This window comes from Mesoplodon densirostris, chromosome 10 (assembly GCF_025265405.1).
Source record: "Mesoplodon densirostris isolate mMesDen1 chromosome 10, mMesDen1 primary haplotype, whole genome shotgun sequence".
Lineage (NCBI taxonomy): Eukaryota > Metazoa > Chordata > Mammalia > Artiodactyla > Ziphiidae > Mesoplodon > Mesoplodon densirostris.
In genome coordinates this window covers 73,319,271-73,338,459 of record NC_082670.1, presented here as the reverse complement: position 1 = coordinate 73,338,459, position 19,189 = coordinate 73,319,271, and the positions used below count along the sequence as shown (strand labels likewise).

At 57.0% G+C, this 19,189-nt stretch overlaps 1 protein-coding gene across 1 annotated transcript in view; it reads left to right on the top strand.

Annotated features, from left to right (window-relative positions):
* The window catches only part of POC1A (POC1 centriolar protein A), a 73,572-nt gene extending 56,947 nt beyond the window's left edge, over positions 1-16,625 (top strand). Inside the window, exon 11 of the mRNA XM_060109581.1 lies at positions 16,432-16,625. Within this exon, the coding sequence (XP_059965564.1) occupies positions 16,432-16,530 (99 nt within the window). The 3' untranslated portion in view covers positions 16,531-16,625. The remainder of the gene's footprint in view (positions 1-16,431) is intronic.
* The last annotated feature ends 2,564 nt before the right edge of the window (positions 16,626-19,189 follow it).

The following is a 19,189-nucleotide window of genomic DNA, read 5'->3' as shown; positions in this document are numbered from 1 at the left end:
TGGAGTAGGGACAGGGACACAGAGAGGTTGGGACCTGGGCGGGGGGTGGAGCTGTCAGGGCCCTTCCCCCAGGAGGCGAGTTCTGCAGCTGCCCTGGCTCAGGTTCACCGCAGGAGGGAGGAAGGGGGTGAGGAGATGGGCAGGGCAGCACAGCAGTCAGCCCCTGCGATGCCGCTGGGCTCCCGAGGGAGTGAGGCGCTTCCTTTAGCCCCCATTGGAAAGCAGACTGCCCCAGGGACATGTGCGGCATCTGAATCCAGCCCTTTAACTCCTGAATTGGGGTTGTGTGGTTTTATTTTTTTAGGAATACCTTTTTAGTAAAGTGCATACATTGTTTTTCAGAGGTGTATTTATTCAGGGAAATAGGATGGGATGGCCTTGCAAGGTACACAGCCCTTCGTGCATCTCACGCCTGAACAGGTTCACTCTTCGGGCTGCCCCAGGCTGTCGGGTCCTCCCACAGTGTTGTTTTAGATGGGAAGTCCTCAGAGTGTGGGGATCACATCCTCATCATAATTTTCCTCCTGATGTTTATCGGAGGCCTGCAACTTTCCAAGGGCTTTCCTCTGCAGCCCTGTGTTATCCTCCTGCCTGGTGCTCACAGGTCACCTCATGCCCGGTGCAGATAGGGTGTTGTGCCTAGATACGGCTTGTGCCTGGACCAGCTCTGTGGTCCACTCAGCCTGGGGCTTCTCCAGGATGCCAGGTGATCCTGAGCTCGACCTGCTGTAGGTCAGAGCTTCCCCAGCTTCCCTTGCTAACCATTTCTATGTAGTTAGGTATGGCTTCATTGAGAAGTTTATCTGCAAACCAAACTTGACCTTTCTGAAAGTTAAGGCCAGAAGCTCTTGCTCAGCGCTCTGTGATCACAGAGCCCAGCAGGCCCGGCCCCTGAGGTCACCAGCCAGAGAGCACACCCCCTTGCCCTGGCCCTTCTTTGTGTGGGGGAAACCCCCCCTTGCCCCTGTGAGATTGCTGTTTGGGGCCTCACTGAGCTCCTCAGTACCATGATCCCAGCTGGACACTGTGTCCTGAGCTGCCAGGGGGTGTTTGGCCTTACACGTCCCTGTCAGCTGTGGGGAACAGAGGTACCTCCCTTGGGTGTCAGGGCTGCTCTGCTCAGCCCAGTGAGCCACTGCCCATTAGCCTGGGCATACTTGCCCTCCTGGTCTTGAGGGCCAACTCCACCGCTCATCACCTGGGTGACCTTGGGCAGGTGATGTTACTCCCCAGAGCCTCAGCTTCCTCGCATGTAAAGTGGGGACAGCCAAGCCTGCTCGTGTCCTCTGAGCACTATGGTGAAGCTCTGGGTTACCTGGGTGTGCTAGGTCGATGTTCTCCAAGGGTCAGTGTGGGAAAACACCAGGGTGGTCAGGTGACACAAGAGTGGACATTCCACGCGTGTCTGTAACTGCTGGAGTGCCAGGAATGCTTTTGAGCTGCCAGTGAGATCTAGTGGTCTGACTAGGCATTAGGATGGGAGGGAGACAAAGAGGAGGTCTTTCCCCATGTCCAGGAAGGAGGAGGGCCCAGGAGGTGACGAGAGGGACTGGGTGCCTGGGGACTGTTGAAAATCAGGGGTGGGTCGTGGGGCCCATTAGCTGCGGTCCTTGAACCCAGACCCAGGCATTGGGGCCAAGATTAAAGCTCTTCAAAGATGTATATATATATCTTGTGACAGCCATCCTCTGAATTGAGTTACCGTAATGGTTGTGGGGGAAATAGATGTCCTCACGATGGGATTTAGGTTTTCCTTTGGGTGACTTTTTGGTTTTTCAAAACCTCTCATGGGAATTCTCAAAAGCAACTAGGGCTGAGGTCACAAGTATGGGTGCTGGGAGCCGTGTGTGTGCCCCCCCCTTCCTCTCGGGAGCCTGTCCTGGGCTTCTCCCCTCCCCGTCTGGGGAGAACACACACCTGTCCTGTGGCCACCCTGGTCACTGTCCTGCTGGGCCTGCCCCAGTCTTCTCTTCCTGAGATAGATGGCTCAGTCCCAGAGGCCTGCAGGAGTCAGAGCAAAGCTCAGACCAGGAGTTAGAAGCCGCAGATGCTCTGGCACAGCCTTGCCTTTTTCTGAGGAAGCCATGGTTTCCTCCTCCACTGAGGGGAAACTTGAGGCCCTGCCCATCTGTCTGCCCTCTGGGGTGGGCAGCAGAGGTCGGCGTCTCAGGTGGGGCCAGGACTGCTCTCAGGGCCTTCTTTCCATGAGTCGCCCCTCCCCTCCACCCCTGGCCGGGCCTCTGCCCTTGCGGCCACCCCAAGAGGAGGGGCTCCAGAGTGGACCCCTGCCAGGCCTGCCTGCTTGGTGATGGGCATTCAGAGGCCCTGACCTTTCCCCTGGTGTTCTTCTGGGGGTTCTGCCAAGTGATTTAGGGTCCCTCTTGCGGGTGCTGGGACGCTCACCAGTGAGCAGGGAGAGGCTGTTTTCACAGCCAGAGTCCCCTGGGAGCTCACCTGCCACCTTGGCTCCCTTCACTTCCTTCACGGGCTCCTGAGTGACAGAGGTTGGGTGGTGTCTGGAAGTTGCAGGGGCCCTGGGTCTTCCTCAAGGGCGAGGGCCTGGGCGTGGGCGTGGGGCACAGCTCGGCAATGTGGGCGGTACCCGGGAGCTAGGGAGGCTGCAGTGAGGGGCCTGAGCCCTGCAGGCGGCCGGTGGTTTCGCCTCAGAAGCCCACAGCAAAGTTATTTTTGACTCCGATTTCACGTCTTGCTGCTTTTTAAAAATACCAAGCCATGAAATTCCTGCTCCAACTGTTTTCTCATGGCAGCTGTGCTTGAGGCTGGCCACAGCAAGGCTGTGATGTCACACATTCAGGTTCCTGTGACTCACTGGGGGCCGCTGGGCTCGGGGACCGGAACATGTGCGCCGTGGGAGCAGCCGCGGGCAGGCCACCCAGCCCTATGGTTTAAAGGTCCAGGTTGTTGCTTGCAACGCTGCTGACCAAACTCAACAAGGATAAGGATTTTGGCCTGTTCGCTCTGGGGAGTTGAATAGAGTGACTCATTGCTTCAAGACACCCTGCCCCTGCCCCCCAAGGTCCTGGCAGTTTCCTATCTGATGGGCTGCTCGGGTGAGGCATCCCACACAGGGAAGGTGGGAACACTGGGCAGGCCCGGTGTGGGCTGAGCTGCCTGACCACTCTCAGGGGCTCTCGGGGTCCCTCTTTCCCGGACGGACCAGCTGTTGTTTGTGGAAAGAGACTCCAGACTTTAGAGCAGTTCTGCCATTTTCCCTGGGGGCGGGTCCTCCCAGGTGTGCCCAGATGGAACTTGTCAGGCAGGTGTGCAGTGAAAGCACCTCCCCGCCCCCACCCCCAAGTAATCCCCTTTTGTGAGGTGTGTGCAGCCCTCCCGACGGCGGCGCTCGCACACCCAGGCAGGGCTGCAGGGGTGATTGTTGCTGGTTTCCGCAAGAGCGGGCCCTCCCTCCACAGCAGCCTATCTCGCCACTTAGCCTTGACCGTGTATAATGTATAATCCCAAGTGGGTTTAGCCAGCCTCCTCTTCCTGGATATTTAAGGGCTGCCCTTGGGCCAGAGTCGACTTCAGGACAGCCGGACCTCCTGCCACTTGGGGTTTGGAGACTTGTTTTTCCTCTGTTAAGAGCCTGCTTCCTGGGGACAAGGGACTGAAGACACTCTGGTCTGTTAGACACTTGGGGTCTGACTCTAGCCAGTTGCAGAGGGGCTGGGCCCTGGCCCTTCCCCAGCCCTGTTGCTCATTTTGACAGTTTATCCAGAGGCTTCTCTGGCTTTGCAAATGCAGAGGCATGGGGAGTACCAAGTCAGGGCCAGTGTGCTGGCAGCAGTCAAAGACGGGGCGAGCTTGTGCTTATTATTGCGTGAGGGGCTGGATGGCAGCTCCATCTTCTATCCTGTCTGCGGTTATGGCAGAAAGCACCCCCTCCCCAAAGAAGCTGCAGATGGAAGGCCCCTGCCCACCAGATGGGCTTGGGATGGCTGTGGTTACCTCTGGGGCCTGGGAACATTCACGGTCTTATGAGATTTCCCCTGTGAGGCCCAGAGCAGGCCTGGAGCTGGGGGCTGGGGAGCAGGGGCTGGAGCGGGAGATCTAGGAGAGCTAGGCCCATGCAGGGACATCTCATTCAGACTGACTCTGGATGATTCTGAGAGGAGGGAGGAAGGGGACCCAGGCGATTTGCTCTCACTGCTCTGAGGACCCAAGGGCCCTCCAAAGAAGGGTCAAGCACAGGCCACAAGAAGGGGCCTACGAGTCTTCTGGTTGTGACAGGCAGCCCCAAACGGGCCTACATGGCTCTGAGATTAACCAAGCCCCAGCTGCCCCATGGCCACTTGGCGCCCTCCTGCATGAAGCGCCGTGAGAGATGGGTCGGGAAAGACTGCAGTCGGGCCTGCCATTTCCCTCCGCCCGCTCTGCAGAGGGCCCTGTCTGGGCCTGGACTGTTGGTACAGACCCTCACTGTACCCATAGTAGCCTCAGCTCTGGGGGAGGAGAAAAAACGGAAAGGAGCTTTGAACTCAGCAGAGCGTGGCATTTGGGGGAGCGATTCTGTTCCCCCCGTTCTGATCTGGGCCTAGGTGGTAGCTCCAGAAAACCAGCCAGAATGAGAGACTGGGTCTCCCACTGTGACTCACCAGGCACTCCACAGGGCAGGGGGAGCCTGTGAGCCTTCGTCCCTGAGGTGGGCCTGTTGGACAGGGGCCACAGCCTGACTTGCCAGGCTGCACTGAGTTTTTCCAGGCCTCCAACAAGCTACCAAGCAGTCTCTCTGACTTGTGATGGTTGTGTTTTATTGGGTGCTGGCAAATTAACTATTTTATATGGATTGCTGAAAAAGTGAGCATCTGAAGAAAGGGGATACTGAAGGTGGTCAAGGCCAAGGTTCATGCCCCACTGTCAGCCCTGTTTGGACTTACCCTGGAGCCAGAGTACAGCTCAGCAGTGACTGGCATCCTGCACCTTGGGGCCTGTCCCTATCAGACACTTGCCTTCCCTGGTGGCATGCCCATGGCTGGCAGAGAGATGAGCTTGAACCCAGGCCAGGGTCAGCATGGTGGGGGGTGTGGCTCAGGTCTTCCTCCTGGTGTGGGTAGCACCCCACGGGTCCCCGCAGCATCCGGTTTTAATGGATGGTGGTGAGTGACCCCACTTTTAATAGCTTCTCCTTTGGGGGTAAGCAGTAATATGGAAAAGCCTGCGTTTATTTAAAAGGAGTTGCTATAAAGCCATAAGGTAAGTGAATTAGCCAAGATTCCTTAATGTCATAGCTAATCCACCAATAGAAAATAGTGTCTCATGCGCTTCCGGAAGAGAGCTAATCCTCGTTAGAGGTGGGGGCTGGGGGATGCAGAAACGCCCAAGAAATCCTATATCCCTGAGACAATGTGAAGCAGAAACATGGACCTCTGGGCTCAAGGGACAAAAGCTCATTTTGTGTTGTTGGCAGCAGACTGTGGGGTGACGAGAGGTGGTTAAAAAGACAGTTACTGAGCCCAGAGAGGTTGCGAGGAATTTCTGTAGAAACTTGTTTTTCTGTGCATCAGCTGTGTGTGATGCTGGACAAGTTAACATGTCAGACGTCAGCATGAGCGGGAATCTCCACTCCTCCCCCTCTAAAGTTTAGGCCCCGAAACTTTTAGTCCTCGTCAAATCGGCATGAGGTGGGGAGGGGAGGAACTGGGCTGCTTCCTGGATTCCTACCCCACTTTGCACACCCCTACTTCCTGCTGAGGCCAGGAGGCTTCCTCCCTCCCAAGGCCATCTGGCGGTGGCCCTTCGGGCTCCAGCCTGCCCACCCTCCTCTCCCTCCTCCGCCAGCCCCTCAAGCCCACCAGGTCCAAGGCCCAAGCTGGGGGGAATGTTCCTCACCAGCCAGACAGGCTCATCCCCAGTGCCCCAGACCCGGGGGACCTGGACTGGCTGGTGCAGGACCGGCCTCCTCTGCATTCCCATGGCACTCAGGGTCTGGCCTGTGTCCATCCAGCACTCAGTGTGCACATGTGATGCGCCAGCAGCTGGGCCTGGGAGCAGGAAGAGAGTGGTGAGCGAGAATAGACAGAAATCCCTGTCCTCGTGGGGCTGGCACTCTGATGGCTGTCAACAGGCCGCTCGAGGGCCAGCGTTTACAACTCTGACTCGAAGGCCCCTGTGCCACAGACCTTCAGGCGCTGGGCCGAGGCTGGGGCTGAGAGGCAGGGCCTTTGGTGGTAGGAAGAGCTGGGCCCAGACCAGCAACCCCAGGGAGATGGGCTGGCCCCTCCGGCCCCCATTCACCCCTGACATGTGGCAACGGGCTGGCCAGGGCATCATCAGCAAGCCAGGGCCCCGCGTGTGTGCACATACACGTGCACGAACACCGAGAGCCAGAGCCAGAGCCAGAGCTGCCAGGAGACCAGGCAGAGCCAGGCAGGCGCTGAGCCCAGCAGCCCCACTTTGTTTTGATAGCTCACAAGACCCCACAGCAAAGAGATTCCCCTTTTGTTGCATCTGTTTTAGATCTTTAGAATCTGAGTTAAGTCAAAACCCTTCTACAAGGGAGATTAATTCCACACTGTTCGATCTTTGCAGTGAAACCATAGGAAAGTTAGATATTCTGTGCGTCACTGTAGAGACAGGGGCGTTGAGCCAATGGCCAGCCCCTGGATGTTTCCTACAGCCTGGCACAAGTGCCCCCAGCGGCATGGCTGGGTGACTGTGCCCTCGCCCTGAGACCCAGGGCACCTGGGACCCCCTACCCCCCAGGAATCTGGCTCCTGTGTTGGGGGAAGGGCGCTGGGGTGCCCCAGCCCCTCTGGGGAGACCGCCTGGAGGAGCCAGAATCAACCATAAGCCTGGAAATGATTAAAAAGAACTTTCCATCACAGGAGAACTTTAAGAAGCAGCCAGACCACCACGTGCCCTGATGGCTCAGGCCCTACGAGGCCTGACCACAGGCCACCTTCTTTGGAGCCTCATCAAGCCCCATCTGTGTCTAGGGCCGCCCCCTCAAACAGCCCAGAGCTCAGCCATGGCCCCTTGCGAGCTAGGGTAGCCATGTTGCCCACGGTGTACCCCCTGCCCAGAGCACGTGCCATGTAAATAGTAGCTATTAATAAAGTGTTGGGTTGGCCAAAAAGTTCGTTTGGGTTTTTCCGTAAGATGTTATGGAAAAACCCGAACGATCTTTTTTTTTTCGCCAACCCTATTACGATGGCTCTACAAGAGATGCAGGGCACAGATGAGGAATCCGAACCCCTGGTCAGGTAACTTGCCCAAGACCACTCAACAAGTTAGTGATCAAGTTCAGATTTGAGCCCAGGCAGTACAGCTCCAGAGCCTGTGCTCTTATCACCTGGGACAAAGGTGGGGACCAGGAGTCACTCTGACAGCATTTTCTAAGGCCCACACCTGTGTCACAGCCATGACATGGTGAGAGAGGAGGAGGGCAGGGACCTGAGCACTGGGGGGTGGGGAGGGAGGGATGAGGAGGACTTCTTGGGGGAGCAGGGCCAGAGCGGGGCTTCGAGTAGGTGGGCTTTGGGCAGGGAGAGCAGTAGTGACGGGCAACGCAGGCCTTGAGTGCCATGCGAATGCCACATCCAAGAGTCTGGCCTTTCTTCCTGAGCTCTTGAACAGAAAAGGAATATAACAGAAGCAGCGTGGAGGGCAAGCGGGTGAGGAGTCACCAGGAAGCTGAGGCAAAAGGATGGGGACTGAGAAGAGGCAGTCACCAAGTGGGACATGCCTGGGGTCCTCAGCACTAACTGTATATTGTGGGCCCTGGGGTCCTGGGTCAGGCGAGGAGACTCCTTGGACAGAGCCCTGATGCGACCACTGCTCCCAGCCCGACACAGCAGCCAGAGCGGGCTTGGACATTCCCTGCACCCTCGTCAGCCCTTCCTGTGGCCTCCCCGACCTGCTCCAGTGCCCTTCCGTGCTCACCATTCCCACTGCCCTCCCCCGGCCTTCTCCCAGGTGCTGCCTCTGCCCTACACGCGTCCCTTCTTTCAGCCTGACCTTCTCCCCATGCTGTAGCAGGTGTGTGCTTGTGTGGCACTCCTACCCCCAACCGTTTCAGCCCTCTTGCCCCACTGACCCTTTTGCCCCATTTGGACACTGAGGTCCCAGTCTCCTGGCTTCCTGAGACTGCCATCCCAGAGCAGTTTTAGTTCCCCCTTGCCACAAGGCAGAGTGCTAGAGGAGGCACGTGGTTGGATGTCAGCTCTCTGCTTCCATCGTCAGTCTCTCTGGCCCAGTCACCCTGTTCACCTCTGTGCCACCTGTCTTCCATGTTCCAGGGAGGCCCAGGAGGGCCTTACAACCATAGAAACCAATACCACTCACCTAAGAGGGGCCCCATGCACCCTGTGGGGCTCTGCTTAGAGCAGGAAGTGGCCGTGGAAGTGCCCTGGCTTGGGGAGTGGGGTCTGCTGGGAAAAAGGGTTGCCCGCAGATCTGGACAGCGTTGGGGAGTGTGGTGGGAAGGCCTGGAGTGAGTGAGGCCTGCACACGTGGCAGCATTTCATAAGGAACTAGCCCAAGAGCTGAGAAATGTGGAGAGAACGGCTGGCTGGTCACCCTCATTCTTTTCCCTTCCTCCACAATGTTATTCACTATCAATCGTGGCAGCTTTGCCAAAAGCCCGCCCAGATAGGACTGGTACTGCATCCCCTCAGTGCCTGGAAGCCCCTCAGAGCCAGAGTCTCTCGCTGCTGCATGTGATGGGCACCTGACAAGTGTGAGAGTGGATGATGATGGCAGGAGGGCTCGTGAGGGTTCTGTGGCCCCTCAGAGCTTTGTAGAAGTTATGGCTCCAGTTTTCCTGCTACATTTGCACACCAGTATGTGCAAGAGACCTTCAGTAAAGGTGGCGGCAGCAGTGGCTCTGGAAGGAGCAGCAGCTGCCGGAAGGGACCTGGCTCCGGGGGTGAGCCTTGGTCCGTTTCTGAAGTGCCACTTCACTCCCTCTGGTTTCACCACCTGTTGTGAAACTAGGCAGCCATGATCAGTTCCCAGGCTGAGCCCCTTCTCCCAGAGTCCACTCTGGATCCAGTGCTTGGAAAAGTGGCCACGGGCGTGCAGGAGCACCATCATCCCTGGCTGTACCTCCTCGGATCTGTGAATCTGGTGAGGCAGTGCTAGGGAGTGGAGGCGTCCCATTCCTGGGTAAGGGCCCTGGGACCCCTCCTCCACCTTCCTTGTGACCACCATACTCTCTTCCCTGTTCAGTCACTCCAAACCAACCACACTGGCCTCCCGACAGTGCCAAGAGTGTGCTGTGTTCTTCTCTGTCTCAGGGCCTTTGCACCTTGTGCTTGGAACCCACTTTCTTTGGCCTGTCCTGTGCTATCTCCTCACAGAGGCCCTCTGGGCCTCCTGTCAGGGTTGGAACTCTCCTTCCCAGGTCTGCCAGCCCCAGAACACGTGAGCCGAGTCAGGGGCCTGGACTCCACGCGGAGCTCAGTCCCTGTGGGCCAGACCGACACACCCTGCTGCTTTTCTCTTTGCCTTCTCCCTAAACACAAAGTGAAAAGGGGATGAAAAGGGGGCAGAAATGAGTACTGGGGGGGAAAGAGCTGAGGAAAAATGGAGGACAGGCCCACCTCAAGAGGAAACCAGGCTGAGGAGAAAAAAGGTTGGCAGGGCTGAAAGGAGGGGAGGACACACCATGAGGAAGTGGGGGCCTGGGAAGTGGGCGGTCAACAGGAGAAAGCGGGGAGCAAAGGAAGGGCCCACAGAGCCCAGGGAGAGCATGTGGGCCTGAAAGAACTGCGCTGCTCCACAGGGCTGTGGGCAACTTGCACCGCCCCCTTCTGCTCTGTTCCACCCGTTCCGAGGGCGGGGGATTTATTCTCCCGGGGAGCCCTGGACTCCTGCCGCCTCCGTGCATTGCCCGCAGAACTCTTCCCTGGACCTGCGTGGAGCCCACGGGAGTATCGCGGCCCGGCCCCTCGCGGCTGTAGAGTCAGGCGGAGGCCCCGTGGACCCACTTTGCCTTCTCCCAGCGTCACAGATGCGTGAGGCCCCGTCACAGGACTCAGGGGTGGAGGCTCTCCCCTTGGCCACCTCGGAGGCCAGTGGAGATACACAAACCCAGGCTCTGTCCCGCGCAGGCCACTTTGGGCCCCGTGGGGTGCAGACACCTGATGACTCGATGCCAGTAGAGAAGAGGCAGCGAAGTTTGGACCCGTGGCTCTGTCAGAATGTCCCCTGTGCTGTGTTCCCTCCCACTTGGAGTTGGGGGCCCCAGGTACCAGACTTATCACTAAGGACAGGCATTTTGGTGCCACTTCTCCGTGCAGCACTACAATTCAGAGGAGACTAAAAATAAAAGCCTGTCACTTTAAAATTGGTTATTTTTACACCACTCAGAAGGCCCTTCAGGATGTTTCATAAAACGTCTTACACTGTTGAACTGTGAGGGGGAGAAGCCTCTCGCCCTGTTAATGTTGCCCCAGTAGGAGACAGATCACAATGTCTTCTCCCCCCTCGGCAGAAAAGTCAGGATCTGAATGAGATGCCCTTGCTGAGCCTCTCCCAGGGGGATTTTCCTCAGAGAGCTTCAGTGGCGAGTCATGCTGGGAACCCCGCCCCCTAGCCCGAGCTGGCCTCTTCCATGCTCTTGGGTTTGTTCCCCAATGCCTCCAGCATCCTCCTCCCTATTGGGTCCCTGGGTTGGGCCATCCCTCCATCAGTGCCCACTGAGGGGCCAGGATGCTTTCCAGGGGGGTTCAGCAGCATCACTGACATGGTCCTGAGCCCTGGCCAGAGCTCCCAGTTCACCCGCACCGGATTCTCCTCTCCAGTATCCAGGGGCTTGTGGATTCACTGCCCTCTCCCTCTCCCTGTCTTCCCCCAGCCCCCTCTCCCCCTGTTAATGAGGATGATCTGAGAAATGCAGAATAACCAGGCTTTTTCCGCCACCACCTCATGCCTGCCTGACCCTCCCACCCCCCTCAGAGGGGCCTCAGCCTGTCCAGTGTGGTGCCCTCGGCCTCTCCTGCAGGGCCCATCCTCAGCCTGTGTTCTCGGCCTCAGGAGCGTGTTCTCTCTTGTCCCCCATCTGACTCACCACCAGATGGTGGTGGTTCATACCTCATGGATATCTGATTTTGCCCACTTTCCTCCTTAGCCCCCTCCCCCAGTCCAAGCCACCATCATCCCCTCTCATTCTCTCTTGACTCCATCATGCCTAGTCACAGCCACACAGCCACTCCCCGGGCCATCCCCATGGAGCAATCAGAGGGGTGTCATCCCCGCTTGGCCTCGAACCCCCAGCACCTTCCTGCTGCTCTGCGGCTGAAGATGAGGCCGCCAGGTGTGGCCTGCAGGGCCCGGCCCCATCTCCTGCCTCCTCTGAGGCCCCCTCCTGCTCGTTGCCTTCCCTCCCACCTCGGGGCCTTCCTGCCCCTCTCTCCTGGTGAACTCCTCCTCAGTCTTAGCTCACTCCCTTCCTAGGGCTACCTCCCCTGGCTCTCACCAAGCAGCGCCTTCCATTTTCCCAGCGCACCCCGCTGGTCTGCTTAGCGCTTGCCTCTTCAACCCGCTGCACACCCTGCGGGCCCAGCTGAGTCTGTCTGCTCTGCGCCATTGTCACCCCAGCCCTGGCACAGGCCAGTACGGCGTGGTGCCTGGGGAGGATCTGAGTGAGTGAAGAGTCTAGGGCCAAGGTTGGCAAACTTTTTCTTAATGATAAATATTCTAGGCTCTGGGGGCCATAAGAGTCTGTCACAACTACTCAACCTGCCACTGTAGCCAGGAAGCAGCCATAGACAATATGTAAGCAAATGGGCACAGCAATAAAACCTTATTTACTAGAACAGGCAGCAGGCTGAGTGTGCCAACCCTTGGTCTAGAGAAACAACAGAATTCATTCAACAGCAAATGGGAGTGTTTCTAAGGAAACAATTTTCCATGAGAAAGGGCTGTGGCTTCCTGGAAATCACTGGTAACAGCAGGAGAAGGTGGTTCTGAAACAAGCCCCCAGGTGACCCTCCCAACAGGTGTGACTTTGAAGGTGAAACTTCTGGATCCCCTATGACCTTGCCCCAAGAGGCTCCCACATGGCTTGCAGGTGAAGGCCATGACCCTGGGAGGCAGACATTGTTGGGCGAGGGGTAACAGTGTCCAGGCGTGGAGTCTGAATTCTGCTTCCTGTTGCTCCCATTCAGGGAGGGAGGTGCCTTGTTTGAAGTCAAGCCCAGTCTTGGGAGGGGTGGGGCGCCAGCAGTGACTGGGGCGAGTACCAGAGCGTGTCTGGGGGCTGATCTCTTATGCTGTAGCAGCATAAGCACCCCAGTGAGAGAAGGCATCTGAAATTAAGGTGTTAGGGTCGTTTCTCATTGCATATCTACTAAAAGGTTCTTGTCGGTATGTCCCTTTTAACCCTATAATATTGCCTTTTCATAGCTCAGAATTGTGACTTCTGTGATAATTCCAAACCTAAATGTTTAGCCAGATAAAGAGACTCTACTTCATGGGCATTGGAGGTGTCTGAGGCCTGGGAACTGCCTTGGAGAGTGGCCTGATGGTGTGAGGGTGCTGCTGGGTGACCCTGAGGGATGACCCTTCCACTCCTGCTCATTTAATCCAGAGCCACCAGACCAAGTGGCTTGGACAGGACAGAAGGTGGCTGCCGCTGCGTGAGCACAGAGGTCCAGGAGCATGTTCTCAGGCTGCTTGAGCTTGGCCACAGGGTGGGGGACAAGCAGGTCTGCTGGGTCACAGGGCCAGTAGCCCTCGGGTGATGCCAGAGCGAGCGGGGGGGTGCGGCGGGGGAAGGAGTAGGTTAGGCCTCTCCTCATCCGTGGTGGATGGAGACAGAGCACAGGTGCACAGTTCCCGGTGCCTTAGCCAGCACTCTGAAGCCAGGCCACCAGGGTTCACAGTCCACGTTTGTCATGTATATGCTGTGTGACTTTTGGCAAGTTAGTATCACTTGGTCGGTGCCTTGGTTTCCTCATCGGAAAAAATGGGGGTGATACAGGCTCCCACACTGAGGGGTCATTGTATGGAATAGAATACTTGGCATACTGTGAGCACTCCGTGAGTGTCAGCTGTCAAGAGCAGCCCCTGGAGCAGAGTGTGTCAGGAATCAGAATGGCCCCCAGACCCCAGTCCTGGGTCTTCCCTCGAGTCTGGGCTTCACACCCAGTTACAAATGGGACCTCGTGTCTGGATGGCACAGGGCCAGGGAGAGGGCATGAGCTGCCTGGTTTCTCCAAGGTCAACAGACAGGAGGGCCCTCTGTGGAAGTTTGGACCCCATAATGAAGGAGTTCAGGCTAATGGCCGTCTTTCCCAGACACGTTGCCCAGACAGGTCTGCCCAGCAGCCAGAACCCTAGACTCCTCAGCCCCTTCTCCAGTTTCCCTTTGCCCTACTTAAAATTAAGTCAGAGGCCCACGGACACCCATGTCGGGCAGGGCTATTTCCTTTTTTGACACCTGCCACCACACGCAGCTTTCAACTCCTTGGGGGCTTTGTGAGAGGCTGGGACCAGGTCATTCGCCCTTGAATAAAAGGAAAGCAAGGTGACTGGGCTGGGAGCGAGGGCTTAGAGGGACTGCGGAGGTGTCTGCCTTTCCAGTGCTTCTCCTCACCTTCCAGGGCAGGCGGGCCTTGTCTCCGGGCCTGGGGAGCATGGGCACCATGTGGCAGGAGGAGAATTCCCAGGGCCGGGCCAGAGCGCAAGGTGGGGTGAGCCACAAGCTGCCTGCTTGGCGTGGCCCTGAGCCTCAGGAGGGCACAGCTGCGGGCTCTGCCCTGCCCTCTGGGTGCTGAGGCAGCACATACTCACGGAGGCTTGCTGTGCCCCTGACACTTGGTTGTGGGGATATTGCTCTGAACCAACAGGTAAAGGTCACACTGTAAACACAGCCACGTGACATGGCCTGGAATCGGTCCCTGCTAGCGATGCTGCTCCCTCCTCGCATGGGGCCCCAGCAGCTGGGGAAGCACGGTGGTGGTGGTGGCGCGCTGTGGTGGCCTGGCTGACTCCCTGCAGGTGGCCGGCCTGCCTGCCTTCTCACTGTGTGCATCGCCAGCCCTGAGCGTGTCTGACCTCTGCTACTTGGCTTCCCTGATCGGAGCCTTTTCATCACTGGGGAAGCCCTTTCCTGGTGGAGGGAAGGCATATCAGCAAATCGGAGATCAGGGTTTCCAGGCTTTACTTTATCAGGAGGGATACCGTTTCCCATGGAAATGAGGTCCCGTGCTTTAGTGGAATGGGATTATTAAGACAAATTTGTGAAGCAGAGACTGTTGTAATGCACAGAAATTCAAAGTGTCCGTCCTCCTCTCCCTGGCCCATCCTTCCAGTTCAAAAGGGGTTTGGGCGGGATCATATGTGATGGGGAAGAGCTGGGTGGACTTAATCTCTGGATGGTGGCTGCCACCGAGCATCTTGGCGGAGTAGGCTGGGGGCGCAGGGAGTAGGGAAAGTGGACACCAAACGCAGAGATGACGTGACTCTTCCAGAAGCTTGCCTGGGAAAGGGGAGAAGCTACAGGTTTGAGAAGGGTGGACATTTTTTCAGCCTGTTTGTCTCTAACGTGCTATGAAGCATCCCCTCATAGCTCCCAAAGGAAGGACCCCCCAACACCCTCCCTCCATTCAGGGGGCTGGTGGTGAAATAAGCGATGCTTTTCTATTCAAAGAAATTTAACATCATCAGATTTAATGCCATATTTCTACTGAGCTGAAGTATGGGCCCCCCATGGAACTAAGTAGAGGCCTCTACTTAGAAGTGAAATGCGTGGCACCCCTGGTATTGACATTGGCCCAGCACCCACTGCGTCCACATTTGGAAATTCTGTCCCTGTGAAGAAAAAAAAAGTTTTAAGTGTGTGTGTGTGTGTGTGTGTGTGTGTGTGTGTGTGTGTGTTGGGAGGGGGGATGGTGCTGGGCAGAAGAGGAAAAGCTGGCTGGCTCCCCCACTGGGGCCTGGAGTCCAGAGCCATCGGAAAAAGTCTGGATGAGGAATGATTTTGGAGCTTGGCTCAGTGTGAGTTTTGCAGCAGCCAGTGGAAACTTCCAGGAATGCTGCTCTAGGCCAGCCGGGGGCTGTTTCCGCCGCCACTTTTATGAGCTGCAGACCCCCTCCATGGCTGACCGGCCAGCAGAGGGGAATGTGACCGTCTCTTTCAGCTCAGCTCTACCTCTCAGGGTGCAGTTCATATTCCACAGGCAGCAACTTTTCAGGCTCTGTCCTGTGCCCCAGGGCTCGGAGCCTTTGCAGCCCAGCCAACTCATCTAGAAGGGGCCAGCCGCCAGGAGGAGCAGCCTCCATGAGCGGCTAACATCCATGCGGGATGCTGCAAAAATTTATAGCAGTCTTAGAGGGGAAACTCCCTCCCAAAATGTTTCAATGTTTTATTAAATATGTGAAAGGAAAGTTTCCTTTCTACTGGACCAAGGCCCAGAGCCTCCATGGAGCCTCAGGGAAGGTGGCAAAACCTCTTGGGAAAGCCCACAAATGAGTAAAATTAATAGAAAGTTTTGTTTCTTAATCTGACCCTTTTCTGATGCCGGTAGGCTGTATGGCACAGGAACCAAGCCTGCTTCATTCACAGTGGACTTGCCCAGGGCCTGGTGTGGGCCTGGACACCACTGCCCCTCTGTCAACACTCTGTCCAAAGCCAGAGGAAGGGGGCAGGTTTCTGCAGCCTTGTCTGGAAGCCAGGTTCATAGGCCAGCCGTCATGCTGGGTATGCAGGAGAGGCCAGGGAGCAAAGGCTCTGCCTCTGGAAGTCAACATGACAGGCATCGTCATGGTGGACAACATGGGCACCATGCTGTCACCTCTCAGTCTCCAGGACTGCTGTGAGCTTGGCATTATCCTTCCCATTACAAAGGAGAAAATGGGCTCAAAAACGGGGAATTAGGGCCTAACCCCCAAACAGCACATTCCTGCAATGGTCCTCAGTGGACTCGGACAGGCAGAGGCCCTCCTGGGCTCAAGGGACTCACCTCCAGCCTGGGAAGCCCCTCCAGGTGTAGAGATAAAGGGCCTGAGGTGTGGGCAGGACCCAGGTGGGGTGCCTTCTTTTGTGGATGCAGTTTTCTCACCTTTGGAATGGAGATGCTTGATGGTCTCTGGTTGGTTATGGACAGAGCCTGGCCCACATGAGCAAGTGGTCCTGCTCTGGAACTCCAGTCTAAATGCCAGACCACCGGGGCTGGGGATTCCTCACCCTTGGCTGTCTTGGGCAATGACCGAGGACTATGGGACCTGCTGCCTACTTTCCCTCACTATGTCCTTCCCGCTGCCCAACAAACATCAGAGAACAACCATCCTGAACCAGCAGGAGTGGACATGAAGACCAGAGACAAGGTGCCAGGAAGGAGCCCTGGGTGGGAAGAGCTGGCATTTGTTCAGCGGGCTGAGACAGCTGAGCAGGACTGGCTGAGGGCATCCCCAGGGCAGGCCGATGGCCTCTCCATCCTCTGAGCTTGATCGTTTATTTTGCAGACAGTCTCCATCCTGGAGCAGCGGTTGACACTGACAGAAGACAAGCTGAAGCAGTGTCTGGAGAATCAGCAGCTAATCATGCAGAGAACACCACCATGATCAGGGGAGCAAGAATCAAGAGCTCAGTCGATTTGGTGGGTGACAGGCTGGAGATTTGTACTGGGGAACTTAGGTAAATAAATAAAGGGGATTCAGCTCTGGGAATCACATCCATCCCGGAGCCCCAGGGGTCCTGCACCTCTGCCCTCCACCCAAGCTGTCTGCACCTGGAGACTCTCCACTTGGCTGTGGGAGGCCCCACATACCCACAGATGACCACGTTTAGTTTAATGTGAAGGAGCCACTTGAAAATGTTTGCTACCTTGGAGTCCTAAGTGGAGTCCACTTTTCCCTTACGAACCTTTCTGCCGTGTGACTGGCTTCCCCCCACCGACCTTTCCCAGCATAGAAATGGACTACTCATTGGTTGGATGAGCCAGGAGTTTCCTATAAATCTGACAAAAGGCCCAAAGTGGGCCCATCTGTGTCTGATTTACCCAGGAACGAGCACTCTGGAGAGGGTGGTAGCTTTGCAGTGGCCTTGATTTCTGCCCCACACATGTTCACTGGGGCCTGATGGCTTCCTCCTCTGCATGCATGAGGGCAAAGGAAACTGAACATTAAAATGGACTTGATGGAGCTCGTCAGTGAAATGGCTTGTTCTGAGTGAGACCTAGTCCCCCCACCCCCAGGACCTATAAAGGGAGAATGAAAATGGCTTCCTGGGAGGGCCCCTGCCAGGATCACCTCTGAAGCCCAGCACACCCTGTTTGCAGCCGTTCGGGGTCTTCAGGAACAAGGACAGCCAGAGCCCCTGCCTACACCCTGTCCCTCTGGCTGGCCTGGCTGGCTGCTTCAGCTGGGACCTGGAGGCCTCAGGCACCTGCCTTTCCTCTTGCTCATGAGGGTTCCATAGGCAGCTTCCCCTGCATCCTTGCAGGAAAGCCAGGCAAGTGTTTCCCATATGTCTGGGTGTCCTCCATGCCTTCTGCATTCAGCTTCTTGGGGCCCAGCCAGCCAGAGAGGTATTTACCCTCCAACACACCTGCCCTGCCCTGGGGCCTGGGGGGAGGGCGGTGTTAGATCTTCCTGGGAGCTGTCAGTACCAAGCAGCTAATGAGGTTCCCAGCCTCTGCAGCTTCCAGGTGGGCGCAGAGTCTGAACGCCTAAGAGCTTGGGCTGACAAGAGGTAGCCTATGTTGAGTACCGATGAACGACAAGCCTGGAGGAGCTGCCTCTTCCACCTGGGTGGGGAGAGAGCTGTAGTCTGCAGTTAGGCCTCAGGCTCTGCCTTTGGTCGAGCTGTGTGACCTCAACGTGGTGACATAACCTCTGAGCCTCAGGTTTTTGTGTCAGGTGGTGGTGGTAACCACCCCACCAGGTGGCGATGAGGTAGGTACTTAACAGAGGCCTGTGGCTCCCCGCCCCCATCAGTGCCTCTAGGACGATGGGGGAAGAGGCTGGAGGCCCCCAGGAACCTGCTGCAGTCTTCCCACGTGGCCCTGCTAGTGTGTAGAAGAGCCTGGAAGTCCTGCTGGTCTAAATTGGCAGGTAAGACCCTTGGCTGTCTCGGGAGGTCATGGGCTCCCCGTCCCTGGAGGCTTTTAGGGAGTCTGGGCAATGCTAAGTCAGCTTGCTCAGAGGGGACACAGCCTGGGGGCCAGGCTTGTCATCCCCACCCATGCTGGCTGCCCTGCCACTGATGAGACATCGGCTGCCGTGTTGCAGCCAGTGGAGCTGGAGCTCCCAGGTGTTGGGGCTCTGGTGATCCGAGCAGCCAGCCCAGGCGAGAGCCTCTCCAAAGACACAGATGGTGCAACAGGACAGGAGCAGGGTCTCCAAGGCATTGTGTAGCAGCTCTGCTCATAGGCCAGGCAAGGGTTGCCACCCATTGTGTCTTCAGTTTACACCAGGATCAAGTTTCGAATTTTTCTCTGAAATCTCCCTTTCTCTGTGGGAGAAAATGAGGATTTTTGAGGGTCTGGTAGGGATTTGGGAAATGGCCTGGGAAGTAGTGGTGTACTGTTTTCCCCTGGAAGTCCCACCACCATTGTCAGATGTAAACAGTCTGGAGAGGGGTACTCACCACCACCCCCCACACACAGCACACCCCTTGTCTGGTAGGACAATATCGTCATGTCCTGGGACAGTCCGACCTGGGCCCTCCCAGATGGAGGCGGGCCAGAGCCGTGGCCATGGGCTTCTGGGAGAGCTTTGCACGAGTGGCCCGGGCCAAGCCCTCCTGAGGGGTTTCCTGCCACTCACACACCTGCCTTGACGGAGCCACCAGATAGATCTGGAACTGGGGAGAAGGATGGTTCTTGGACAGCTGCATTTGTCTTTAAAACAGCACAGAGACCTGCCATCTCCAAGCCTGGGGGTCAGTGTGTATGACCTCGCCAAGGCAGAGCTGTGAGGGCTCAGGCTCACATTTGGCCATGTTCTTCCCCAAAGAGTTCCTTTTCTTGCTCATGTGGGGCCTGACCCAGGACCTCACTGCTCTGAGAATCTAGGGGCCAGGTTGCTCCTGGCGGGAAGGAGACAGAAAACCCGAGGGTGCTCTGACCGCTCTGGGGACTGTCTGTCTAGCCTCAGTTCCAAGCCCCGCCCCCATGAAGGTGCTGCAGGCCCCTGAGCTGGGCAACACGGTCTGGGCTGGTGGCAGGCAGGACTGGCTCTGGGGGGCGGGAGGGAGGGAGGGCCCTTATAAGCACAGGAG